Below are 27,613 nucleotides of genomic sequence, written 5' to 3'. Positions count from 1 at the left end.
TCAGGAACCCACAGGAGATTCTACAACAGACAGACAGACGACAGGGAGTCAGGAACCCACAGGAGATTCTACAACAGACAGACAGGGGACAGAGTCAGGAACCCACAGGATATCCTACAACAGACAGACAGGGGACAGGGAGTCAGGAACCCACAGGAGATTCTACAACAGACAGACAGGGGACAGAGAGTCAGGAACCCACAGGAGATTCTACAACAGACAGGGGACAGAGTCAGGAACCCACAGGATATCCTACAACAGACAGACAGGGGACAGAGAGTCAGGAACCCACAGGAGATTCTTCAATAGGGAGTCAGGAAGACACACACAAACCCATTGATCCCCACACCATCCCTAAGTGGGTGCAGTTCAGTTGAAGACTGTTGGGTCAAAAAGGGGTGTGTAGAATGTTTGCTAAGCGCTCTCACCCAATGATTGCGAAGGCTGGGAGCTCCTGCAGGTCAAAGGGAAAATCCATCCGGAAGTTGGTCCGGAAAAGAGCTGTAATGGTGACTGTGACAGGGATAGCGAGAGAGTGAGAGAGTGAAAGCTGATCCTATTTTAAAACACCTGGCATGAATAAACATATGACATCACCATGAGAGAAAAGGTGTACAGTGGGATTCAGTTGTTCTGCTTACCAGCATCTTTGTTCCACACAGACAGCACCCTGAATATGAAGGCACTGAAGGTGGCAGCGAAATACCCTCTCCAGTAATTCCTCACAGCAAAGTAGGTAGACGTGACCTCAATACTGAACAACACCCCTGGAGAGGAGAGAAGAAGAGGGGGAGGACAAGAGAGGGAAGGAGAAAGGTGTGCAAGAGAGAGAGAGAGAGAGAGAGAGAGAGAGAGAGAGAGGAGAGAGAGAGAGAGAGAGAGAGAGAGAGAGAGAGAGGGATGGATGGATGGATGGATGGAGGGAGATAGATAGATTTGAGTTTAAGTGAGCAGAATGAGCACACACACACACACACACACACACACACACACACACACACACACACACACACAGAATAGCTAAATACTCAGCATGAGAGCAAAATAAACATCAGAGCGAATCAGAGACATGACTGTAGGCAAGATGAATGGAGATTATAAAATACAATATTTGAAGAGTAGAGACAAGCTTTAATGATTTTAGCTGAGTGTTTCCATTCTATGCTGAGGCTATCTGTGCACTGTAGATTACTGTTACAGGAAGGGGAGAGCAGTGGGGGGTTAGAGGGAGAGTGAGGGATGTAGAGAGAGATAGAGGGGGTTAGAGGGAGAGAGAAGGCTGTAGAGAGAGAGGGGGTTAGAGGGAGAGAGAGGGATGTAGCGAGAGATAGAGGGGGTTAGAGGGAGAGAGAGGGATGTAGAGAGAGATAGAGGGGTTTAGAGGGAGAGAGAGGGATGTAGAGAGAGATAGAGGGGGTTAGAGGGAGAGAGAAGGCTGTAGAGAGAGGGGGGGTTAGAGGGAGAGAGAGGGATATAGAGAGAGATAGAGGGGGTTAGAGGGAGGGAGAGAGAGGGATGTAGAGAGAGAGATAGAGGGGGTTAGAGGGAGAGTGAGGGATGTAGAGAGAGATAGAGGGGGTTAGAGGGAGAGAGAAGGCTGTAGAGAGAGGGGGGGTTAGAGGGAGAGAGAGGGATATAGAGAGAGATAGAGGGGGTTAGAGGGAGGGAGAGAGAGGGATGTAGAGAGAGAGATAGAGGGGGTTAGAGGGAGAGTGAGGGATGTAGAGAGAGATAGAGGGGGTTAGAGGGAGAGAGAAGGCTGTAGAGAGAGAGGGGGTTAGAGGGAGAGAGAGGGATGTAGCGAGAGAGATAGAGGGGGTTAGAGGGAGAGAGAGAGGGATGTAGAGAGAGATAGAGGGGGTTAGAGGGAGAGAGAGGGATGTAGAGAGAGATAGAGGGGGTTAGAGGGAGAGAGAAGGCTGTAGAGAGAGAGGGGGTTAGAGGGAGAGAGAGGGATATAGAGAGAGATAGAGGGGGTTAGAGGGAGGGAGAGAGAGGGATGTAGAGAGAGAGATAGAGGGGGTTAGAGGGAGAGTGAGGGATGTAGAGAGAGATAGAGGGGGTTAGAGGGAGAGAGAAGGCTGTAGAGAGAGAGGGGGTTAGAGGGAGAGAGAGGGATATAGAGAGAGATAGAGGGGGTTAGAGGGAGGGAGAGAGAGGGATGTAGAGAGAGAGATAGAGGGGGTTAGAGGGAGAGTGAGGGATGTAGAGAGAGATAGAGGGGGTTAGAGGGAGAGAGAAGGCTGTAGAGAGAGAGGGGGTTAGAGGGAGAGAGAGGGATGTAGAGAGAGAGATAGAGGGGGTTAGAGGGAGAGAGAGAGGGATGTAGAGAGAGATAGAGGGGTTAGAGGGAGAGAGAGGGATGTAGAGAGAGATAGAGGGGGTTAGAGGGAGAGAGAGGGATGTAGAGAGAGATAGAAAGTGGTAGGAATGACATGGAGAGGTATTCAGAAAGGTAGAGCAGGGGTTAAAGAGGAGGATAGGATTGTGAGAGTGGTATAGAAAGAGGTGTAGTGAAGGAGTGATAGTGGTATAGAAAGAGGTGTAGTGAAGGAGTGATAGTGGTGTAGAAAGAGGTGTAGTGAAGGAGTGATTGTGGTATAGAAAGAGGTGTAGTGAAGGAGTGATAGTGGTGTAGAAAGAGGTGTAGTGAAGGAGTGATAGTGGGGTAGAAAGAGGTGTAGTGAAGGAGTGATAGTGGTATAGAAAGAGGTGTAGTGAAGGAGTGATAGTGGTGTAGAAAGAGGTGTAGTGAAGGAGTGATAGTGGTATAGAAAGAGGTGTAGTGAAGGAGTGATAGTGGTATAGAAAGAGGTGTAGTGAAGGAGTGATAGTGGTATAGAAAGAGGTGTAGTGAAGGAGTGATTGTGGTATAGAAAGAGGTGTAGTGAAGGAGTGATAGTGGGGTAGAAAGAGGTATAGTGAAGGAGTGATTGTGGTATAGAAAGAGGTGTAGTGAAGGAGTGATAGTGGTATAGAAAGAGGTGTAGTGAAGGAGTGATAGTGGTATAGAAAGAGGTGTAGTGAAGGAGTGATAGTGGTATAGAAAGAGGTGTAGTGAAGGAGTGATAGTGGTATAGAAAGAGGTGTAGTGAAGGGGTGATAGTGGTATAGAAAGAGGTGTAGTGAAGGAGTGATAGTGGTGTAGAAAGAGGTGTAGTGAAGGAGTGATAGTGGTATAGAAAGAGGTGTAGTGAAGGGGTGATAGTGGTATAGAAAGAGGTGTAGTGAAGGAGTGATAGTGGTGTAGAAAGAGGTGTAGTGAAGGAGTGATAGTGGTATAGAAAGAGGTGTAGTGAAGGAGTGATAGTGGTGTAGAAAGAGGTGTAGTGAAGGAGTGATAGTGGTATAGAAAGAGGTGTAGTGAAGGAGTGATAGTGGTATAGAAAGAGGTGTAGTGAAGGAGTGATAGTGGTGTAGAAAGAGGTGTAGTGAAGTACAGCAGAGAGGTCATAGTGTAGTGGCTAGGGAGTGATACAGTACCTCCTAGAGGAGTGCCGAAACAGCAGCCCACCCCCACGGCACAGCCCACTGTCAGAATGTCTGTGTAACCACAGGGGTTCTACTGACACAGAGAAGAGAGGGAGGAGAGAGGAGGAGAGGGAGGGAGGGAGGGGAGGCGAGAGACAGAGGTAGAAAATACAGAACAGCACAGCAGAGAACCGCCAAACCAACCAAGCTCACCAGAGAGTCACACAAGCCCTGAACAAATCATCAAAATAGACAGAGACAGAGAGAGACCAGACAGACAGAACAGGCTGTCTAGTCAATAGGACAAAATGCTCAGGCCATTGCAGATAGAATTACTTACACCTAGCAATATTCATTATTCATTACACAGTTATTTCCATTCTATACAATACATTTCTATCTGTAACATTCTATGCATTGCACCCCACTGCTCCATAACCCCCAGGTCTCCAGAGGTGCATGTAGGGATATGTGGGCGGGACTTGCCTCCCACGGGGGCAGCGAAGCAGGTGGCCACTCCCACAGCACACGCACATACCAGCAGGTCCTGGTTATGGGCACTACTCTGGGGGCAGGGGTCCACGGAACAAACGAGAGAGGGGAGAGGGAGTAGGAGAGGAGAGGAAGGGGAGAACATGGGAGGCAGGGATGGAGAGGAGATGTGGGAAGGGAGAGAGGGAAGAGCGAGGGGAGGGGGGAGACAGAGACAGTCACGGGAGGTCAGTGTTAATACACATGCCAGACATAACCATCACACTATTAATACACAGACAATGTGTGAGAGACTGCTGAGCCTAAACAAAGACACGAGGGAAGGAGGGAGAGAAAGAGACAGAGAGACACAGAGAGTGAGACAGAGAGAAGAGAGAGAAAGAGAGAGACAGAGGGGGAGCGAGAGAGAGAGAGAGAGAGAGAGGGGGGCGAGAGAGAGAGCGAGAGAGAGGGGAGAGAGAGAACGAGAGACAGGGGAGAGAGAGAGAGAGAGAGAGAGAGAGAGAGAGGGAGGGGAGAGAGAGAGTCATAACAGCAACAAGAACAAGAGTTGTGAGACTTAAAAAAGACGCAATTAAGAGGTCAGACATGACAGAGTGACAGCCTCACAGCCACATTAAATATTACTGTTATTACTCAGGTCAAAGGTCATGCTAGTGAGAGTGGGGGTTGCTGGGAGTTATAGTTTGTTCTGGTTAGGGCTTCGGTTTACCTCATACACTCCAGAGAAGATGGACATGATTTTACTCAGCACAGCAGCACAGATACTGGCAATGTGGACGAAGGGACCCTAGGAAGCACGGGAGGGAGGAGGACAAAGTCAGTCACACACTTGAGGTAGAAGTTGCCCTTCTCCAGTCTCCACAGATCTAGGATCAGATTACCCTTAATCCTAATTCTTAACCATTAGGGGGATGAGAAAATACCTGACCTGATCAGTGGTTGGGAAAATCTCCTGCTACCCACAGAGACAAAGAGCACAGAGGTAGACCCACCATACACATGATCTGCATAGACATGGACAATTTGCTCTGACTTGAATTCTCAACTGGGACACATTGTATCAGCAAAGATGAATCATGTTATAATTGCTATGTTTGACAGTTGACCAGCCTCCATAAAGGGAAAATGTTGAGGAGTTGAGTACATTTGTCGAGGAGTTGAGTAAATCGTTTCTGTCCCACAAGGGGTGGAGGAGAAAACACGACAGAAGATGATTTATTATACTACTCACTGGGAGAGAAGGAGACAGAAAGGAGGAGAGAGGGAGGGGAGATATGGTAAGGGAGGAAAGTAAGGAAAGAGAGGAAGAGGAAGGGAAGAAGCAGAGAGATAAAAGAGGGTGAGAGAATAGATACAGAGAGAGAGTTAGAGAAAGAGGTCAGAGAGAGAGAGAGAGAGAGAGAGAGGTCAGAGAGATAGAGAGCAAAAGAGGTCAGACAGAGAGAGAGAGAGAGAGAGAGAGAGAGTGAGAGAGAGAGAGAGGTCAGAGAGATAGAGAGCAAAAGAGGTCAGACAGAGAGAGAGAGAGAGAGAGAGAGAGAGAGAGAGAGAGAGAGAGAGAGAGAGATAGCGAGAGAGAGAGAGAGAGAGAGAGAGAGAGAGAGAGAGAGAAATAGCGAGAGAGAGAGAGAAGGAGAAAGGGATGGAGGGAGAGAAGGACGGGGAGAGAGAAAGAGAGCGAGAGAGAGGAAATGAGAGAGGGAGAGAGAGAAAGAGGTCAGAGAGAGAGAGAGAGAGAGAGAAAGAGGTCAGAGAGAGAGAGAGAGAAAGAGAGAAAGGGATGGAGGGAGGGAAGGACGGGGGAGAGAGAAAGAGAGCAAGAGAGGAAGTCAGAGAGGGAGAGAGATAATACTAGTAATTGGAAGAGGAGAGGAGTAGGTTCACCTCTTTCCCCACGGGCATGCCACTGCCCAGGCCGGCGGTCAGCCCGATGACTTTGGCCACAAAGGCTTTAAGAGTTAGATACTCCTTCAACACCACCCCTCGCAGAATGGTCTTCAGCTCTGGAATACCAGAACCTACATGAGACAGAACAACAGAGAGAATGTTGGAGAAAAAGAGTGATTGATAGGTAGATCCTGGAAACAGAGCAGTTATATCCCACTTATGTACATTTGGGCAACCAGGTGGGAGAAAGAGATGGAGATAAGGAGAGCAACACTATGTTCAGTACCTACCTATGGCCTGAGGGGCGACTATGTTGCAGAAGAGAGAGGCGAACATGACGAGGACCATGGGGTAGACGACCCAGGCCAGGTACTGTATCAGGACATTCCCCCTCAGCTCCCCGTGCATCCACTTATACGCTGGGAGAGGGGAGAGAGGAGGAGGAGGAAGAGGGGAGAGAGGAGGACGAAGAGGGGAGAGAGGAGGAAGAAGGGAGAGAGGAGGAGGAGGAGGAGGAGGAAGAGGGGAGAGAGGAGGAGGAGGAGGAGGAAGAGGGGAGAGAGGAGGAGGAGGAAGAGGAAGAGGAAGAAGAGGGGAGAGTGGAGCAGTGGTTACACTCTTAGAAAAAAAAGGTTCTATCTAGAACCTAAAACAGTTCTTCAGCTGTCCCCATAGGAGAACCCTTTGAAGATCCCTTTTTGATTCCAGGTAGAGTATAACCCTTTCCACACAGGGTTCTATATGGAACCAAACGGGTTATACTTGAAACCAAAAAGGGTTCAACCTGGAACCAAAAAGGGTTCTTCTATGGGGACAACCAAAGAACCCTTTTGGATCCTTTTTTCTGTGTGTAGCGCAGGGAAGAGCAGGGAAGAGTGTAGAGCAGGGAAGAGTGAAGAGCAGGGAAGAGTGTAGAGCAGCGAAGAGCAGGGAAAAGTGTAGAGCAGGGAAGAGTGTAAAGCAGGGAAGAGCAGGGAAGAGCGTAGAGCAGGGAAGAGTGTAGAGCAGGGAAGAGCAGGGAAGAGTGTAGAGCAGGGAAGAGCAGGGAAGAGTGTAGAGCAGGGAAGAGCAAGGAAGAGTGTAAAGCAGGGAAGAGCAGGGAAGAGTGTAGAGCAGGGAAGAGTGTAGATCAGGGAAGAGTGTAGAGCAGGGAAGAGCAGGGAAGAGTGTAGAGCAGGGAAGAGCAGGGAAGAGCATAGCGCAGGGAAGAGCAAGGAAGAGTGTAAAGCAGGGAAGAGCAGGGAAGAGTGTAGAGCAGGGAAGAGTGTAGAGCAGGGAAGAGTGTAGAGCAGGGAAGAGCAGGGAAGAGTGTAGAGCAGGGAAGAGTGTAGAGCAGGGAAGAGTGTAGAGCAGGGAAGAATGTAGAGCAGGGAAGAGTGTAGAGCAGGGAAGAGCAGGGAAGAGTGTAGCGCAGGGAAGAGCAGGGAAGAGCATAGCGCAGGGAAGAGCAAGGAAGAGTGTAAAGCAGGGAAGAGCAGGGAAGAGTGTAGAGCAGGGAAGAGTGTAGAGCAGGGAAGAGTGTAGAGCAGGGAAGAGCAGGGAAGAGTGTAGAGCAGGGAAGAGTGTAGAGCAGGGAAGAGCAGGGAAGAGTGTAGAGCAGGGAAGAGGGTAGAGCAGGGAAGAGCATGGAAGAATGTAGAGCAGGGAAGAGCAGGGAAGAGTGTAGAGCAGGGAAGAGCATAGAGCAGGGAAGAGCAAGGAAGAGTGTAAAGCAGGGAAGAGCAGGGAAGAGTGTAGAGCAGGGAAGAGCATAGAGCAGGGAAGAGTGTAGAGCAGGGAAGAGTGTAGAGCAGGGAAGAGTGTAGAGCAGGGAAGAGCAGGGAAGAGTGTAGAGCAGGGAAGAGCAGGGAAGAGTGTAGAGCAGGGAAGTGTGTAGAGCAGGGAAGAGCAGGGAGGAGTGTAGAGCAGGGAAGAGTGTAGAGCAGGGAAGAGTGTAGAGCAGGGAAGAGTGTAGAGCAGGGAAGAGCAGGGAGGAGTGTAGAGCAGGGAAGAGCAGGGAAGAGCATAGCGCAGGGAAGAGCAAGGAAGAGTGTAGAGCAGGGAAGAGCAGGGAAGAGTGTAGAGCAGGGAAGAGTGTAGAGCAGGGAAGAGCAGGGAAGAATGTAGAGCAGGGAAGAGTGTAGAGCAGGGAAGAGCAGGGAGGAGTGTAGAGCAGGGAAGAGCAGGGAAGAGCATAGCGCAGGGAAGAGCAAGGAAGAGTGTAAAGCAGGGAAGAGCAGGGAAGAGTGTAGAGCAGGGAAGAGTGTAGAGCAGGGAAGAGTGTAGAGCAGGGAAGAGTGTAGAGCAGGGAAGAGCAGGGAAGAGTGTGAAGCAGGGAAGAGCAGGGAAGAGTGTAGAGCAGGGAAGAGTGTACAGTCGTGGCCAAACGTTTTGAGAATGACACAAATATTAATTTCCACAAAGTTTGCTGCTCAGTGTCTTTAGATATTTTTGTCAGATGTTACTATGGAATACTGAGGTATAATTACAAGCATTTCATACGTGTCAACAGCTTTTATTGACAATTACATGAAGTTGACGCAAAGAGTCAATATTTGCAGTGTTGACCCTTCTTTTTCAAGACCTCTGCAATCTGCCCTGGCATGCTGTCAATTAACTTCTGGGCCACATCCTGACTGATGGCAGCCCATTCTTGTATAATCAATGCTTGGAGTTTGTCAGAATTTGTGGGTTTTTGTTTGTCCACCCGCCTCTTGAGGATTGACCACAAGTTCTCAATGGGATTAAGGTCTGGGGAGTTTCCTGGCCAAACTGAAGCAGCAGACTTTGTGAAAATTAATATTTGTGTCATTCTCAAAACTTTTGGCCACGACTGTAGAGCAGGGAAGAGTGTATAGCAGGGAAGGTCAACATCTATACATCTATACATTTCAACATCGTCTCCACAGTGACCGTACGTACATATCCCAACCAGAAGCCATGGATTACAGGCAACATCCTCACTGAGCTAAAGGCTAGAGCTGCTGCTTTCAAGGAGCGGGACACTAATCCAGATGCTTAGAAGAAATGCCACTACGTCCTCCGACGAACCATCAAACAGGCAATACAGGACTAAGATCGAATCCTACTACACTGGGTCTGACGCTCGTCGGATGTGGCATAGTACATCACTGGTGACGAACTCCCTTCCATCCAGAACCTCTATACCAGACGGTGTCAGAGGAAGGCCCCAAAAATTGTCAAAGACTCCAGCCACCATAGACTGTTCTCTCTGCTACCACACTGCAAGCAGTCCCGGAGCACCAAGTCTGGGACCAAAAGGCTCCTGAACAGCTTCTAACCTGAAAGCCATAAGACTGCTGAACAGTTAATCAAATGGCTTCCCAGACTATTTACATTGACCCCCTTTATTATTTATTTACAGTTTTTTTTACATTGACTCTTGCACTGGCTAAATGTACACTCACTAGACTCTACCCACACACTCACACATACTACACTGACACTCCAACACACACACACACACACACACACACACACACACACGCACACACACACACACACACACACACACACACACACACACACACACACACACACACACACACACACACACACACACACACACACACACACACACACACACACACACACACACACACACACACACACACACACACAAGCATGAAAGTACACACACACACACAAGCATGAAAGTACACACACACACACACACACACACACACACACACACACACACACACACACACACACACACACACACACACACACACACACACACACACACACACACACACACGCTACATAAGCTCACACATACAAACATATTGACACCACACACACACACTCACACATAGATGCACTTTCATACTCTTCACATACACTGCTGCTACTCTGTTTATTATATATCCTGATTGCCTAGTGACTTTTACCCCTACCTACCTGTACATACAGTACTACCTTGATGACCTCAACTACCTGGTTGCCCTGCACATTGACTTGGCACTGGAACTCCTTGTATTTGGCCTCGCTATTGTTCTCATTGTCTTATTATTTCCTTTTTTATTCAGCAAATATGTATCTTACTTTTTAACTCTGTATTGTTAGGATTGGGCACGTAAGTAAGCATTACTCTGTAAAGTCTACACCTGTGGTATTCTGCGCATCTGACTAATAACATTTTATTTGACTTTATTTGACTTACCTAGGCGGTAGGGACAGAGGGTTGACTTGGAATTGGGTAGCAGGCCTAAATTGAGGTCAAATAGCTTATGATATTGATCATCTGTTTTTATCCTGTCTTGTATGGCCATCTAGTGAGGGTACCTGGCCTGCTACAGCCACAGTGGATTATGGGGACTGTAGTCATGTACCTTGTAAGCTCTTGGCACTGGTGTAGTCCATGCTCCAGCTGACCAGGGCCATGGTGAGTCCCAGCAGCACCAGGAAGATCCAGTCCTCCCCCAGCTTGGTCACGATGTACCGCTGTATACGAGCCACACAGTCTGGAACAACACAATAAGTTATATTACTGTATGTGTTTAGGCCTCAATATAACTTTTACCAGGGGTTATTTACAGTGATGTAGCTAGAACTAGTCCTTGTCTCTCACCTTGGCATTTGGAGTAGGGGCGGGGATTCTTTGTGGAGGAGGTGTGGCTGAGATATGACTCCATGGTGACTGTGTTGTGATGTCGTTGGCCACGTCCCCGTCTGGCGTTGACAATGTTGTTTTCTCCTTTCTGCCTTCTCCATTGTCTCTCTGTCAGCAGCCGTGTGGCTTCCCGTCTGGCTAAGCTACCGAGTTGTTCCCTGTACTCCCCATAGAGCTGGGCAGAGGAAAGACTACATTACCCAGGAAGTAATGTTGAATCTACATTATATTACCCAGCTGTCCCATGGACCTGGACAGAGCAGGATACCACATATAATTACCAAGATCAATAGATCTTACCAGAGATAGAGCAAAGACTATATAGTATTACCCAGAAACCCTTGCAGTTTCCTGGACAGAGCAGACTTCATTACCCAGAAAGCCTTCTAGTTCTCTTCATTACCAAGAGGCTCCCTAGAATCAGAGGAAATTAAAAGGGGGATCATAAAATGGAGCGGTGAAGAAAACTGAATCCGGCACAGTGGGATAGCTGGAGATAACGAGGTAGAGAGGGAATGTGCGGCGTGTCTGTAAGGGATACACACCAACCTGAATACCCTGCCGCAGGCCAGAAATAGACAAAACGGGCCAAGAGATTGGAAAAACCCCTCCCTGAGTGGAAGCTGGGCTGGACAGGAGCCAGGTTGCCAGAGGAAGAGATTCCAGGAAGACAGAACATGCCACACCTTCCTCTTCCAACACGCATGCACGCATGTACTCAGGCACGCACGCAGACAGAGAGAGAGAGAGAGAGAGCGACAGACAGACAGACAGACAGACAGACAGACAGACAGACAGACAGACAGACAGACAGACAGACAGACAGACAGACAGACAGACAGACAGACAGACAGACAGACAGACAGACAGACAGACAGACAGACAGACAGACAGACAGACAGACAGACAGACAGACAGACAGACAGACAGACAGACAGACAGACAGACAGACAGACAGACAGACCCAGGAAGGTTGATACACTTAGAAGCTGCTCTAGGATCAGCTTTCATCACCCTACTGCTAATTAACCTACACAGGCTATAAAACACACCTGGCCTTGGACCTGTGCTTCAAGACAACCACTAAGTTGCAACGCATGAGTCTAAATCAGTGGAAGAACTAAACAACTGGCGCCAGACAGTCCTGTATCAGGTTCTCACAGGAGAGGAAAGCTGAGGCAACCAACCAACCAGGAGGCCTACTGACAACCATGTCAGATGATACCAGAGTTGTGGTCAAATCCAATTTGATTTGATAGGAGAATTTATATTGAATTCAATTCGAATTTCAACAATCTTCAAGTTTGGACTGTTGGAATTAGAATTTAATTGAAATTGTAAAAACATTTCATCTTTAGAAATGAATATGAATTCAATGTTTGTACATTTCCCAGTTAAAGTACAAAATTGACAGCATGATTTGTTTGAAATAATTTCAACTTGTATTTCTAGATTTCCAGTATAGCTAAACTGTTAAATTGGAACGAATTAAGTTGGAATTGGAATTCAAAGACTGACCTGGAATTAGATTGGAATTTGTGGAATTAACCGGAACCCTGGCTGATACAGGTGCAAATGTTGTTCATTTCAAAACGGCTTTGTATATTTATGCATAGAAAAATCATTAACGTTGTGACACTCTAGTGATTTGTGTTTCACTGTTTACCCACCTCACCTGTGTTTGTCATCTGTTTCTAGGGGCAATGTCTAGGCTAATTTGAGGGATTCATTTTTGGTAAACAATAAACGGTCAACAACAATACCGCTGAACTGCCTTGTGCAATGTTTCACCTTGGTTTAACCTCTCTTGACTCATTCCCCATAGGGACCCTTCCCTATACCCTAATAGGGTGATGGAATTACAGGCTATAGTGAGGCTGGTGTTAAACACATCTAATGTTGCCCACTGTTCTTGAACACACCTCTTAAAATGTATTTTTATGTTTTTAAAGTCCTATAGCAAATGTTACTGCAAGTGAGCAAGCTACCTCTACTATCTGTTCATTCCTATTCAAAACAACACTGTATTATATCCAGAGGCTTATGGACTGCCATGCAACAAGCATTTACTCAGTTGTTTTCATTTTGACACTTACACTGTAATAGCTGTACTAACAGTGGATCTATAATTAATTAAGATAAAAAACAAGTAAAACACTGATGTCTTGCCAGGGCAAGCTGACTTAAATGTTCCCTCTCTTCAGGAAGCAATAGACATTATGCTGTATTGATCACATGAACATACAGTAAGTACACATACTTTTGGTCCCCTAAAACGGGGGACGAAGTACAAAAAGTTCTGTTCTTTTTACACTGTTCAGCGGATATGGATGAAAACACCCTCATATTAAAGCTGACATTCTGCACTTTAACCTCCTAGTAATTGTATGATTTCAAATCCAAAGTGCTGGAGTACAGAGCCAAAACAACAAAACATTTGCTACTGTCCCAATACTTTTGGAGCTCACTGTATAACCCCTCAAAAGATACATACGCATTTAACAGCTTAAGATAAATATATAATGTTGTTGCATACAGTACCTGTTCTGTGTCTGCTTTCTTGGGCATTCTTTAATGGGACTGTTCTCTCCCTGTCCTACAGTTTTATATGGGACTGTAATACCAGGTCAACACTAAACATTAACAACACAACACTATCAATCTGGGATGAACAAACAGGCAGGACTGGCAAAAAAAGAGGAACCTGGGGAGTGATGACAAAAAGGAGAGGGGGAGACAGAGGGTGAGAGACAGACAGTACGATAGATCGAGAGATCAAAAGATAAGACACGGAATGAAAGAATGAATAATCAACCACAGAGAGAAAAGAAAGTGTCATCATCACAGTATCTCTCTCTAGAGAAAGAAAGAGAGAGATAAAGAAAGAGAGAGACAGCGTGAGAGAGAGTCTGAGACCTGTGATACATCTATTACTGAGAGCCTGTCACTCTCCATCTGTCAGCCTGTGTTTGTCATGTGACCCTGTGTGTGGAGTCATACAATGTACACTCCACTCAATACACTGATAACACATTCACTACTATTCCACACACATATTCACCATTCCAAAGGACTCAATACGCACAGAGCCAGAGAGAAACTAGCTCAGGGTTTAATCCTACCTATTTAAAAAAAATATTTATGAAATACATACAAGTGGTATCCAAGAAACACTAACATCAAAGGCAACCTGATGTGGGAGTTGTAAGGGCCTCTATGTGCCTCAACTAGACGTTTAACAATCAATCAACATGTACATCAATAACAACACTGAACGGAAGGAAGAGAGGAGGTATAGAACAGCTTAGAATGAACGCGGAAGACACTTTCTAATGACTTTAGGGAGTGGAGAGCAGGAGAGAGGGAAAGAGAAGTAGAGAGAGAGAAAGAGGTAGAGAGGGTAGAGAGCGACTCTGGGAGCGAGACAGAGGGGGGGTGTAGAGAGAGACTCAGGGAGAGACAGAGAGAGAGAGACAGACAAAGAGAGAATCAGGGAGAGAGTGAGAGGGGTAAAGAGAGACTCAAGGAGAGAGTGTGTGTGTGTGAGAGAGAGAGAGAGAGAGGGGGGGGGGTAGAGAGAGACGCAGGGAGAGAGAATGAGAGAGAGAGAGAGAGAGAGAGAGAGAGAGAGAGAGAGAGAGAGAGAGAGAGAGAGAGAGAGAAAAATCAGGGAGAGAATGAGAGAGGTTAGAGAGAGATGTTAGTGTAATATTTACTGTTCACTTTTTATTGTTTATTTCCCTTATGTTTATCCATTTCACTTGCTTTGGCAATGTAAACATATGTTTCCCATGCCAATAAAGCCCATTGAATTGAATTGAATTGATCGAGAGAGAGGGGGGATAGAGAGACTCAGAGAGAGAGAGAGAGAGAGAGAGAGAGAAAGAGAGAGAGAGAAAGAGAGATAATATATTTCACTTGATTTGGCAGTGTAAACATATTTTTCCCATGCCAATAAAGCCCCTTGAATTTAATTGAGAGATAGAGAGCGAGAGAGAGAGAGAGATAGAGATAGAGAGCGAGAGCGAGAGAGCGAGAGAGAGAGAGAGAGAGAGAGAGAGCGACAGACAGACAGACAGACAGACAGACAGACAGACAGACAGACAGACAGACAGACAGACAGACAGACAGACAGACAGACAGACAGACAGACAGACAGACAGACAGACAGACAGACAGACAGACAGACAGACAGACAGACAGACAGACAGACAGACAGACAGAGGGGTAGAGAGAAACTCACAGAGAGAGTGAGAGCTGCTAACAGATTCAGAGAGTGAAGGGCAGGGTGACATTCAGAGTTAATTAAAAAATAATAATAACCACAGATTCCTGGGTCCCTGGTGAGTGTGTGTCTGTGTGGTGCCCCATGTCCTAATCTCTGTATCTGTCCGTCAGTGACTGGGTCAGATTATATTATTAACCTTGTGTCCCAAGACAGATACTGTCAGGGCTATATTGTCAGGGCTGACCACACATGCACACACACACACACACACACACACACACACACACACACACACACACACACACACACACACACACACACACACACACACACACACACACACACACACACACACACACACACACACACATGGGTAATCTATAATACCAAGGTAAGGGAAACCCACCCCTGTATAAAATCATTGGCTCCAATAACAACACTCCCATAACAATTCAGAGCATCCAAGTAAACGCTAACACTGTTTTAGGACTTCACCTATAAGGATAACCACACTGTTTAGGACTTCACCTATAAGGATAACCACATTGTTTTAGGACATCCCCTATAAGGATAACCACATTGTTTTAGGACATCCCCTATAAGGGTAAAACCACACTGTTTTAGGACATCCCCAATAAGCACACTGTTTTAGGACATCACCTATAAGGATAACCACACTGTTTTAGGACATCCCCTATAAGGGTAAAACCACACTGTTTTAGGACATCCCCAATAAGCACACTGTTTTAGGACATCACCTATAAGGATAACCACACTGTTTTAGGACATCCCCTATAAGGGTAAAACCACACTGTTTTAGGACATAACCACACTGTTTCAGGACATTCCTTTAAGGGTAAAACCACACTGTTTCAGGACATTCCTTTAAGGGTAAAACCACACTGTTTTAGGACATCCCCTATAAGGATAACCACACTGTTTTAGGACATCCCCTATAAGGATAACCACACTGTTTTAGGACATCCCCTATAATGATAACCACACTGTTTTAGGACATCCCCTATAAGGATAACCACACTGTTTTAGGACATCCCCTATAAGGATAATTACACTGTTTTAGGACATCCCCTATAAGGGTAAAACCACACTGTTTTAGAACATCCCCTATAAGCACACGGTTTTAGGACATCCCCTATAAGGGTAAAACCACACTGTTTCAGGACATCCCCTATAAGGATAACCACACTGTTTTAGGACATCCCCTATAAGCACACGGTTTTAGGACATCCCCTATAAGGATAACCACACTGTTTTAGGACATCCCCTATAAGGATAACCACACTGTTTTAGGACATCGCCTATAAGGGTAAAACCACACTGTTTTTAGGACATCCCCTATAAGGATAACCACACTGTTTTATAACATCCCCTATAAGGATAATTACACTGTTTTAGGACATCCCCTATAAGGATAACCACACTTTTTTAGGACATCCCCTATAAGGGTAAAACCACACTGTTTTAGGACATCCCCTATAAGGGTAAAACCATACTATTTTAGGACTTCCCCTATAAGGATAACCACACTGTTTTAGGACATCCCCTACAAGGATGACCACACTGTTTTAGGACATCCCCTATAAGGATAACCACACTGTTTTAGGACATCCCCTATAAGGGTAAAACCACACTGTTTTAGGACATCCCCTATAAGGGTAAAACCACACTGTTTTAGACATCCCCTATATGGGTAAAACCACACTGTTTTAGGACATCCCCTCTATGGGTAAAACCATACTATTTTAGGACTTCCCCTATAAGGATAGCCACACTGTTTTAGGACATCCTTAAGAGTCAATGTTTCATGCACAATAGTTTAAAGATAATATTCCAAACTCTGTGCAGTATCTCTTTGCACATGTCTTAAACACAATGTACATTTGTTCTTTAGTTGATTGACTGCAATATTGATTTCCTTAAGAAATTGATATGTCAAGCCGTTTAAATTGAGAACATAAACATTTTAGAGAACACAAATTGAGACCACTTGGCCACATGTAAATAAATAGGTAACATTCTAACATAAACAATGTCAATATGACCTCACAATAATTTGCAATTATGTGATGTTATAACATAATAAAGAAACATAAATATTACTAGTAAAATATCAATATCACTAAAGGTCGTACCAGAATCTGGTCTAAGTTCAGACCTGTCTCAAAAGTGTTGATGCACTCCTGCATCTTCCTTCCTCTCTTCTCAGGTGCTGTGTGATGTCACTCTGTCCTTCCTCTCTTCTCAGGTGCTGTGTGATGTCACTCTGTCCTTCCTCTCTTCTCAGGTGCTGTGTGATGTCACTCTGTCCTTCCTCTCTTCTCAGGTGCTGTGTGATGTCACTCTGTCCTTCCTCTCTTCTCAGGTGCTGTGTGATGTCACTCTGTCCTTCCTCTCTTCTCAGATGCTGTGTGATGTCACTCTGTCCTTCCTCTCTTCTCAGGTGCTGTGTGATGTCACTCTGTCCTTCCTCTCTCTGATATACACTGTATATAACCTCTATCTGGATGTCACATCTGTCCTTTCTGTCCTTTAAGACATCCCTGTAAGAGTGACTGTACCTGCCTTCTTGTTGTCCAAGGGGAGGTAGTACAGTAGGAGAAAGGGGTGGAGGTTGATAGACACTTAAGGGTTGACAATAGGTTGTCAACAGCTATTCATTCTCCTAGGTCTATTCCCTATAAGTCAGTCGGCCAATCAGCCCAGGAGATTCCAGCTATCCAGTCCAAGATCATAAAACTAACTAGGGACCCCTCGCAGGGAATGGAAGTGGTAGTGATTTAATACCTGGCACTAACGCTATGTTAAACCTGCTTTATCGGGTGGAATGGGATTAGGTTTGTAGTATTGTACTTTGACGATGTCAGATATGGAAACTAATTTGTGACTGACAATACTGGAAATATAATGTATCAAATCAAATCAAATTTGTATTTGTTACATATGCCGAATACAACAGGTGTAGACCTTACCTTGAAATGCTTACTAACAAGCCCTTAACCAACAATGCAGCTCAAGAAATAAACGAAGGCAAAACAAACAATAATGAGGCTATATATAGTGGGTACCGGTCCGAGTCAATGTGCGGGGGTACAGGTGTGTCGAGGTAATTTGTAAAGTGACGATGCATAGATAATAAACAGCGAGCAGCAGCAGTGTAAAAACAAAGGGAGGGAGGAGGTGAATGTAAATAGTCCAGGTGGCCATTTGATTAGTTGTTCAGCAGTCTAATGGCTTGGGGATAGAAGCTGTTAATGAGCATTTTGGTCCTAGACTTAGCGCTCCGGTACCGCTTGGCACTCCAAGTTTTTTCCTCTGGTTGCACATGTGACATGCTAGTAGAAATTAGGTAAAACGGATTTAAGTTTGCCTCTCTTAAAGTTCCCGGCCACTAGCAGGGATGAGCATTTTCTTGTTTGCTTATGTCCTTATACAGCTTGTTGAGTGCGGTAAATTGACGGCTACGAAAAAAATAGATGAGAACTCTCTTGGTAGATAGTGTGGTCTACAGCTTATCATGATGTATTCTACCTCAGGCGAGAAATACCTTGAGATTTCTTTAATACTAGACAATAGAGACACACCGCCGCCCCTCGTCTTACCAGACGTAGCTGCTCTGTCCTGCCGAAACACAGACAAGCCAGCCAGCTCTATATTATCCGCGGCGTCGTTCAGCCAAGTCTCAGTGAAACATAAGATATTATTTGATTTGATTTGAGTTAGGATTGGTGACTGACAGTACTGGAAATATAATATATGCATACAAAGGTACAGATGTACAAGGTAAAGTACCGTACACACCTATTGGGATGTTCTCTCCATCTCTCAAAACAATCTGACCTATTCCCCCTCCTCCCTTTCATCCCCCCCAAACTTTCCCTCTCACCATCCCTCTCACCTGTCTTCCCTGTCCACCCATTAACCATCGCCTTCTGGGGTGAAACCCAACTCCGGGTTAAATTTAGAGCCAGTGTGACTCATTGCTCACTGAGACACTTCTCCGCAAAGCTCTCTCGCTCTAAGATCTGTGTAATAACCTAATTAGACCATTTAGTACAGATAGTAATATAGTATTTACCAAGATATTACATGGTGAAAAAGACAAAACAGGAGACCAAAACATTCCAAACGTTTGATGGATTGTCTCTCCCATGAAGTGATATCTTCATACCAGGCTTCTCAAACTATAGCAAACTGACTGATTATAGCTTACTGACTTACAATAAATAGCCTACTGACTGACTATAGCCTACTGACTGACTATAGCCTACAGACTGACTAAAGCATGCTGACTGACTACAGCCTACTGACTGACCACAGTCTACTGACCTAGACATTAGGCTACTGACTGACAATAGCCTATTGACTGTCGTTAGCCTAATGACTGACTATAGCCTACTAACCCAGACTATAGACTACTTACCCAGACTACTGTCTACTGACCCAGACTATAGCCTACTGACCCAGACTACAGCCGACTAATCCAGAGTACAACCTACTGACTGACTATATCCTACTGACTATCTACAGACTATAGGCTACTGACCGACTACAGCCTACTGACCCAGACTATAACCCACTGACCCAGACTATAGTCTACTGACTGACTATAGCCCACTGACCCAGACCACAGCCTACTGACTATAGTCTACAGACCCAGACCATATACTACCGACCCAGACAACAGTCTACTGACCCAGACTAAAGCCTGCTGACTGACTACAGCCTAAGGACCCACACTATAACCTACTGACTGACTACAGCCTAATGACCCAAACAATAGAATAAGGACCCAGACTATATTCTACTGACTGACTATAGGCTACTGACCCAGACTACAGCCTACTGAATGTCTATAGCCTACTGACTGACTATAGACTACTGACTGACTATATTCTACCTACCCAGACTATAGCCTACTTAACCGGACTATAGTATACAGATCCAGACTACAGACTACTGACCCAGACTACAGCCTACTGACTGACTATAGCATACTGACCCAGACTATAGTCTACAGACTGACTATAGCCTACTTACCCAGACGATAGCCAACTGACCCAGACTACAGCCTACTGACCCAGACTACAATCTACTGACTGACTATAGTCTACTAACCCAGACTATAGCCTACTGACCCAGACTATAGAACTATAGACTACTGACCCAGACTATAGCCTACTGACTGAATATATCCTACTGACCCAGACTACAGCCTACTGACCCAGACTATAGTCTACTGACTGACTACAGGCTACTTACCCAGACTATAGCCTACTGACTGACTATTCAGACTGATGTTGTTGTGACAGTGGAGCAGAACATTAAGTGATTTACTTCCAGGTCACACAGCTGTGTTGACCCCTGGCCTGGCTGAGAGAGGATGTGACCTCTGGAGCTGTGGCTGTGCTGACAGACACACACCAACAGAGAGACACTGTGTGTGTGTGTGTGTGTGTGTGTGTGTGTGTGTGTGTGTGTGTGTGTGTGTGTGTGTGTGTGTGTGTGTGTGTGTGTGTGTGTGTGTGTGTGTGTGGCGCATGCGCATGCGCGCCTGGGTGCTCCTCTTACATGGGACACACCTCACTGCATAAGCCCAGTCCACCATCCACAGAAGGGGTTTAGATAGCTTCAAAATCTTGTAGGAAATTATCCCCGGCTGTGCCAAGGCATTGCATAAATAAACAGTATTAAGATAGCGTACCAGTATCAACAGCTCAACACACCCTTCTCCCACTTTTCTCTCCCCCTCTGTAACCCACCATAGTGATCATAACACACACACACACAGCCCCATCATAGTGATCATCCCTGTGTGATAGATGTGGGTACCTCCAGTGGGGGGATATTAAGCCTGTAAATAGTGTGACTAATTTAGATGTCTTATTTTTATCTGACCTCTGGTCCCATAGACACTCTGCTAGGGCCAGGGATTAAGGATTTGCTTTGGGCAAGAGGCCACCATGTCTCTGCAACCTCCAAGAAGGAGAGAGGGAGGAGAAGAGGGAGAGGGGAAAGACACAGGAGAGAAGAGGAGAGGGACAGAGGAAGGAGAGGGTCCTCCTTGGGTAGACCTCAACTCTATCCTAGCACCTCCAAGGGAAAGAAAGAGAGGAGAGGAAAGAGAGGAAGAAAAGAGAGAGAAGGAGGAGAGGGAGAAGAGGGGGAATTGAGGCAGCCTTGGGCAGCTTTCCACCCATTCCAGCCATTACACTGAGCCCATCCTCCTATAGCTCCTCCCACCAGCCTCCACTGTTGAGGATTAAAAATTATAAAGCATAGGAGACAGAGTGACATGATCATAGAAATATAATGAATAGAATGGGTTTGGAACCTCTAACCCTGGAAATTTGACTGGTAAACTCATGAGTACACTCGCAACGTCATTTTGTTGACGTTGAGGGAGAGGTTATTTTCCTGGCACCACACTGCCAGGGCCCTCACCTCCTCCCTGTAGGATGTCTCGTCATTGTTGGTAATCAGGCCTACTACTGTTGCATCTGCAAACTTAATGATTGAGTTGAAGGCGTGCATAGCCACGCAGTCATGGGTGAAAAGGGAATACAGGAGGGGGCTGAGCACACACCCTTGTGGGGCCCCTGTGTTGAGGATCAGTGAAGTGGAGGAGTTGTTTCCAACCTCCAACACCTGGGGGTGGCCCGTCAGGAAGTCCAGGACCCAGTTGCACAGGGCGGGGTTTAGACCCAGGGCCGAGCTTAATGATGAGCTTGCAGGGTACTATGCTGTTGAAGGCTGAGCTATAGTCAATGAACAGCATTCTTATGTAGGTATTCCTCTTGTCCATATAGGATAGGGCAGTGTGCAGTGCGATGGCGATTGCATCGTCTGTGGATCTATTGGGGCGGTAAGCAAATTGAAGTGGGTCTAGGGTGTCAGTTAAGTTAGAGGTGATATGATCCTTAACTAGCCTCTCAAAGCACTTCATGATGACAGAAGTGAGTGCTACGGGGTGATAGTCATTTAGTTCAGTTACCTTTGCTTTCTTGGGTACAGGAACGATGGTGGACATCTTGAAGCAAGTGGGGACAGCAGACTGGGATAGGGAGAGATTGAATATGTCTGTAAACACTCCAGCCAGCTGGTCTGTGCATGGTCTGAGGATGCGGCTAGAGATGTCGTCTGGGCTGGCAGCCTTGCGAGAGTTAACACTCATAAAGGTCTTACAGTCAGTGTTGATAGAACTTCGGTAGAATTTTCCTCAAATTCGCTTTGTTAAAGTCCCCAGCTACAATAAATGTGGCCTCAGGATATGTGGTTTCTAGTTTGCATAAAGTCCAGTGTAGTTCCTTGAGGGGCATTGTGGTATTGGCTTGAGGGGGAATATACATCGCTGTGACTATAACCGAAGATAATTCTCTTGGGAGGTAATACGGTCTGCATTTGATTGTGAGGAATTCTAGGTCTGGGAAACAAAAGGACTTGAGTTTCTGTATGTTATCACAATCACACCATGAGCAGTTAATCATGAAACATACACCACCCCCTTCTTCTTCCTGGAGAGTTCTTTATTCCTGTCTGCGCAATGTACTGAGATCCCAGCTGGCTGTATGGACAGGGAAAGTATATCCCGAGAGAGCCATGATTCCGTGAAACAGAGTATGTTACACTCCCTGATGTCTCTCTGGAAGGAGATCCTCACCCTGAGCTCATTTACTTTATTGTCCAGAGACTGAACATAAGCAAGTAATATACTCAGGAAGTGGTGGATTGTGTGCACGCCTCCTGAGTCAGACTAGAAGTCCACTCCAAATACATCTTCTCCGCCTGTGGCGTCTTGGAGCAGCCTCTGGGATAGGTTAAATTGTCCTGGGGGGTACGAACAAAGGATCCAATTCGGGAAAGTCGTATTCCTGGTCATTATGCTGGTCAGTTATCGTCGCTCTGATATCCAAAAGTTATTTCCGGCTGTATGTAATAACACAAAAAACTAAATACTGCAAAGTTGCTTAGGAGCTAGAAGCATAGCTGCCATGTCTGTCGGTGCTATCTTGCCACATCAGAGAAATTGAGGCTGTTCCAAGGTCTCCAACTCAATATTAGAAAGGTGTTCCTAATGTTTGCTATACTCAGTGTATAGATGAGTGGTGGGCCATGCAATCTTGTACATGAAGAAGCAACAAGCATTCAGATTCTCTTGAAGAAGACAGGAGAGAACGAGGGAGGACTAGGTTCTCTACAGCGTCACATATTTATGTCATCACACCAGCAGATCAAACAAGCACATAACACCTGAGCACAGAACACTATTGAGGTTAGAGAGAGAGAGAGAGAGAGAGAGAGAGAGAGGGAAGAGACAAATGGAGAGACGTACAAAGGAAAAAGACCAATTAGCTGAATGTGGACTACAGGAGAAAGAGGGGAGAGCATGCCCCCATCCACATTGACAGGGCTGTAGTGGAGCAGTTCGAGAGCTTCAAGTTCCTTGGCGCCCACATCACAGCCTCAGGAGGCTGAAAAGAGTCGTGCGGTCAGTCCAGTACATCACTGTGGCCGAGCTCCCTGCCATCCAGGACCTCTATATCAGGCGGTGTCAGAGGAAGAACTTCTACCCGTGAGCCATACGACTGCTAAATAGCCAGACTACTATATAGTCAATGAATGGTACCCAAACTATCTGCAATGACTATCTTGCACTGACCCTACGCACACTCACTAGACTATATACTGTATACAAACCATATGCACACACTAACTCACACACATTACATTGACACTCCCACACATACACGCAGACCAACACAACAGAAAAACACCTACATACACATTACACACACTTTTACACGTCATTTGCTGCTACTACTGTTCTTTATTTTACACTTATCTATTCTGATGCCGTCACTTTACCCTGCCTTCATGTACATACAGTTGAAGGTGGAAGTTTACATACACTTAGGTTGGAGTCATTAAAACTCGTTTTTCAACCACTCCACAAATATCTTGTTAACAAACTATAGTTTTGGCAAGTCAGTTAGGACATCTACTATGTGCATGACCAGTAATTTTTCCCACAATTGTTAACAGACAGATTATTTCACTTATAATTCACTGTATCACAATTCCAGTGGGTCAGAAGTTTACATACACTAAGTTAACAGTGCCTTTAAACAGCTTGGAAAATTCCAGAAAATGATGTTGTGGCTTTAGAAGCTTCTGATAGGCTAATTGACATCATTTGTAACAAGGGTTGTATAAAGGGGACCAAGGCGCGGCGTGTAGAGTGCTCATACTTTTCTTTAATGAAACACTTAACCAAAAACAACAAAACGACAGCCAACAGTTCCGTCAGGTACACTTGACAAAACAGAAAACAACTACCCACAACAACACATGAAAAACAGGCTGCCTAAGTATGGCTTCCAATCAGAGACAACGATAAACAGCTGCCTCTGATTGGAAACCATACCTGGCCAAAACATAAAAAACGAAAACATAGAATGCCCACCCACCTATCACACCCTGACCTAACTAAACAAGAAAAACACAGCTCTCCTAGGTCAGAGCGTGACAGTACCCCCCCCCCCAAAGGTGCGGACTCCCGGCCGCAAACCAGAACCTATTGGGGAGGGTCCGGGCGGTCATCCATATTTGGTGGCGGCTCTGGTTCCGGGCGTAGAACCCCCCCCCCCCCCCCCCCGCCCACTGATCCCCCCGCTTCTGTGTGTCCGGAGGAACCAGACCGTGGGTCATCACCGGAGGCTCTGAAACGCCAACCGCCGCTGAAGACTTTAAGCTGAAGGCCGCCGCCGGAGGCTCCGGACTGGGGAGCGTCGCCGGAGGCTCCGGACTGAAGAGCGTCGCCGGAGGCTCCGGACTGGGAGGCGTCATAATAGGTTCCGGACTAGGGACCGTTGCTGCTGGCTCCATGCCATGGATCATCTCTACAGCTTCCGCGCCATGGATCATCACTGGAGGCTTCTTACCATGGATCATCTCTACAGGTGCCGGGCCATGGATTATTCCTAGAGGCTTCGTGCCATGGTTTACCCCTACAGGCTCCGGACCATTTATAATCCCTCCAGGCTTTTTGCCAAGGATTATCTCTACAGGTTCCGGGCCATGGATTACCTCTGCAGGCTTCGTGCAATTGAACATCCCTACAGGCTCCGGGCCATGGATCATCACTAGAGGCTTAGTGCCATGGATCATCTCTAGAGGCGTCGGACCATCGATTATCACTGGAGGCCTATGGCTTCGAACTGGAGGGAGAGTGCGAAGAACAGGCACAGGACGTACTGGATTATGGAGGCGCATTGGAGGGAGAGCGCGAGGAGCAGGCACAGGACGTACTGGGCTATGGAGGCGCACTGGAGAGAGAGTGCGAGAGGCAGGCACATGCTCACCACAATAAGCACGGGGAGTTGACTCAGGCCTCACTCCTGGCCCAGCCAAACTACCCGTGTGCCCCCCAATTTTTTTGGGGGGGGGCTGCCTCTCGTTCTTCCCAGGTAGGCTCCGATATCACTCGATTACCTGGCCCCAAGTCCAGTTTCTCCTCTCCATCCAATCCTTATGTGACCAGGTGTCCATTTCTGCCTGGGCACGCCGGCTTGATCCAATCATGGTGGGTAGTTCTGTAACAAGGGTCGTCTAAAGGGGACCAAGGCGCGGCGTGTAGAGTGCTCATACTTTTCTTTAATGAAACACTTAACCAAAAACAACAAAACGACAGCCAACAATTCCGTCAGGTACACTTGACAAAACAGAAAACAACTACCCACAACAACACATGAAAAACAGGCTGCCTAAGTATGGCTTCCAATCAGAGACAACGATAAACAGCTGCCTCTGATTGGAAACCATACCTGGCCAAAACATAGAAAACGAAAACATAGAATGCCCACCCACCTATCACACCCTGACCTAACTAAACAAGAAAAACACAGCTTTCCTAGGTCAGAGCGTGACATAATTTGAGGCAATTGGAGGTGTACCTGTGGATGTATTTCAAGGCCTAGCTTCAAACTCACTGCCTCTTTGTTTGACATCATGGGAAAATAAAAAAAAATCATTCTCTCTACTGTTATTCTGACATTTCACATTCTTAAAACAAGTGGTGATCCTAACTGACCTAAGACAGGGAATTTTTACTAGCATTAAATGTCAGGAATTGTGAAAACTGAGTTTAAATGTATTTGGCCAAGGTGTATGTAAACTTTCGACTTCAACTGTATCTACCTCAAATACCTCGTACCTCTGCACATTGATCTGGTACTCCCTGGAATTAGCTCCATTCTTGATCTGGTACTGGTACTCCCTGTATATAGTTCCATTCTTGTATTTTATTTTATTCCTTGTGTTACTATTATTTTGTTTTTTACTCTGCATTGTTGGGAAGGGCTCATAAGCAAGCATTTCATGGTAAAGTCTACACCAGCTGTATTCGACGCATTTGACAAATAAAATTTGATTTGAAAATGAGAGAAGTGATCGGATGGACAGACGGGCAGAGAGTGAGAGGTGGACAGACGGGCAGAGAGTGAGAGGTGGGCAGAGTGAGAGATGGACAGAGACGGACGGACACTCAGACAGGTAGAGAGTGAGAAGTGGACAGACTGATGGACAGACAGACAGAGACCTACCAGGGTCTGTTGGTATCTCAGAGCCTTCCTTTGTGACTCATCTGCAGCCATTGACACGCTGTCACTGACCCAAAAATAACCCCGCTGGTGGCTTCAGCATTTCCACCCGCACTCTCAGCTAAACACACACGTCAAAGAGTGCACACACTTTCTTACATATGCATTCTAACACATTCATACACACACACACACTTGAGATTGACACTTGTTCAGATCCAATCTTGTCTAGTTGATCCAGAGGCGGTGTTCCCTCCACCTGTCCTGTAAGACAGTCAACAGAAAGACGTCTGTACAGAGACTCCTGGTAGTGATATGAGGCAGCGACAGACGCAGCGCTTTCCTTTATTAGAACAGCAGACACCTAATCACACACACAGCAGGGCTCACGTTAACCACACCGATACTGACATACACGCCTCTTATCCCCGTGAGCAGGCCAGCCAGACCCACATACACGCCTCTTATCCCCGTGAGCAGGCCAGCCAGACCCATGGGCCATTACATCTTTGTTTTTGGATGGGGTGTTTTTGTTTGGGCAGTCAGGGGTGAGGGTGATGCCACCCCCCACGGGGCTGCCCCTGCAACGTGAGGGTGGGTGCACATAACACCCCCATGACAGGTATCAACTCATCAGCCAATGATGCAAGGCTATCCCTTCAAACCCCTCACATGCTCCAAAGCCATCATTCCCCCTGCTGTATCAACATACCAATTCCCTATCAGCAATCTGTAATGGACTTCCCTAGGCTAGATGTAGCAGTCACCATAATAAACATCGCCATCTATCCCTTCTGATATAATGGTTTTCAGTCTGAGTTGTAGGCGTGCATCTCAAAAGTCTGAAGTGGTTCTAACTCAATCATGTTTACTGATCTGAAATCACCTGTTTCCATTTCAGCCGGATGAGACAGCATGGCACATGGCCGGCCTAAAGAGAGCGAGAGAGAGAATGGCCCCGGCCCCACCAATCCCTTCTCTGCTTTGGAGACCACACGCCACCACATCACAACCTAATCTCACTGCATGGCGGTGGCCAGAGAGAAATGTGTCACTCCGACCGCGAGCGAGTGTGTGATGAGTGTCAGGGAGAATGATTATGGACAGCTGGCTGAGGCACTACCTGATACACAGAGAACATTATCACAGTGGTGGTGGTCAGTGTGTGAATCATGACGCATATCGTACAGTCATGAAACAGTCCTTACTACAGGGTTATGTGAGTTATACTATACCAGTACACTGAGAGGGGGACTGGATGTACACTGCGATATAAACAAACAGCAACAAGGAGAGATCAAA

General features: G+C 46.3%; 1 protein-coding gene across 3 annotated transcripts in view; it reads right to left on the bottom strand.

The window, feature by feature from the left end:
- Positions 1–26,718, bottom strand: part of LOC106575853 (chloride channel protein) — a 41,179-nt gene extending 14,461 nt beyond the window's left edge. For 2 of the 3 annotated variants that reach the window (XM_045700257.2, XM_045700261.2), the window contains exons 1-9: positions 26,315–26,718; positions 10,427–10,643; positions 10,188–10,319; positions 6,144–6,272; positions 5,851–5,984; positions 4,676–4,753; positions 3,484–3,562; positions 642–767; positions 429–513 (exon numbers count right to left, since the gene is read on the bottom strand). In XM_045700257.2, coding sequence (XP_045556213.2) covers positions 429–513; positions 642–767; positions 3,484–3,562; positions 4,676–4,753; positions 5,851–5,984; positions 6,144–6,272; positions 10,188–10,319; positions 10,427–10,643; positions 26,315–26,365 — 1,031 coding nt within the window. In that variant the 5' untranslated portion in view covers positions 26,366–26,718. Of the gene's footprint in view, positions 1–428; positions 514–641; positions 768–3,483; positions 3,563–4,675; positions 4,754–5,850; positions 5,985–6,143; positions 6,273–10,187; positions 10,320–10,426; positions 10,644–13,009; positions 13,997–26,314 lie in introns of those variants that run through there. The other variant, XM_082960889.1, reaches the window with a different exon arrangement.
- Positions 26,719–27,613: the final 895 nt, after the last annotated feature.

Source organism: Salmo salar, chromosome 02, assembly GCF_965601325.2.
Source record: "Salmo salar chromosome 02, fSalSal1, whole genome shotgun sequence".
Taxonomy (NCBI): Eukaryota; Metazoa; Chordata; class Actinopteri; order Salmoniformes; family Salmonidae; genus Salmo; species Salmo salar.
Note: the sequence above shows the minus strand (reverse complement) of the source record. Positions and strands in the feature narration are given on the sequence as shown.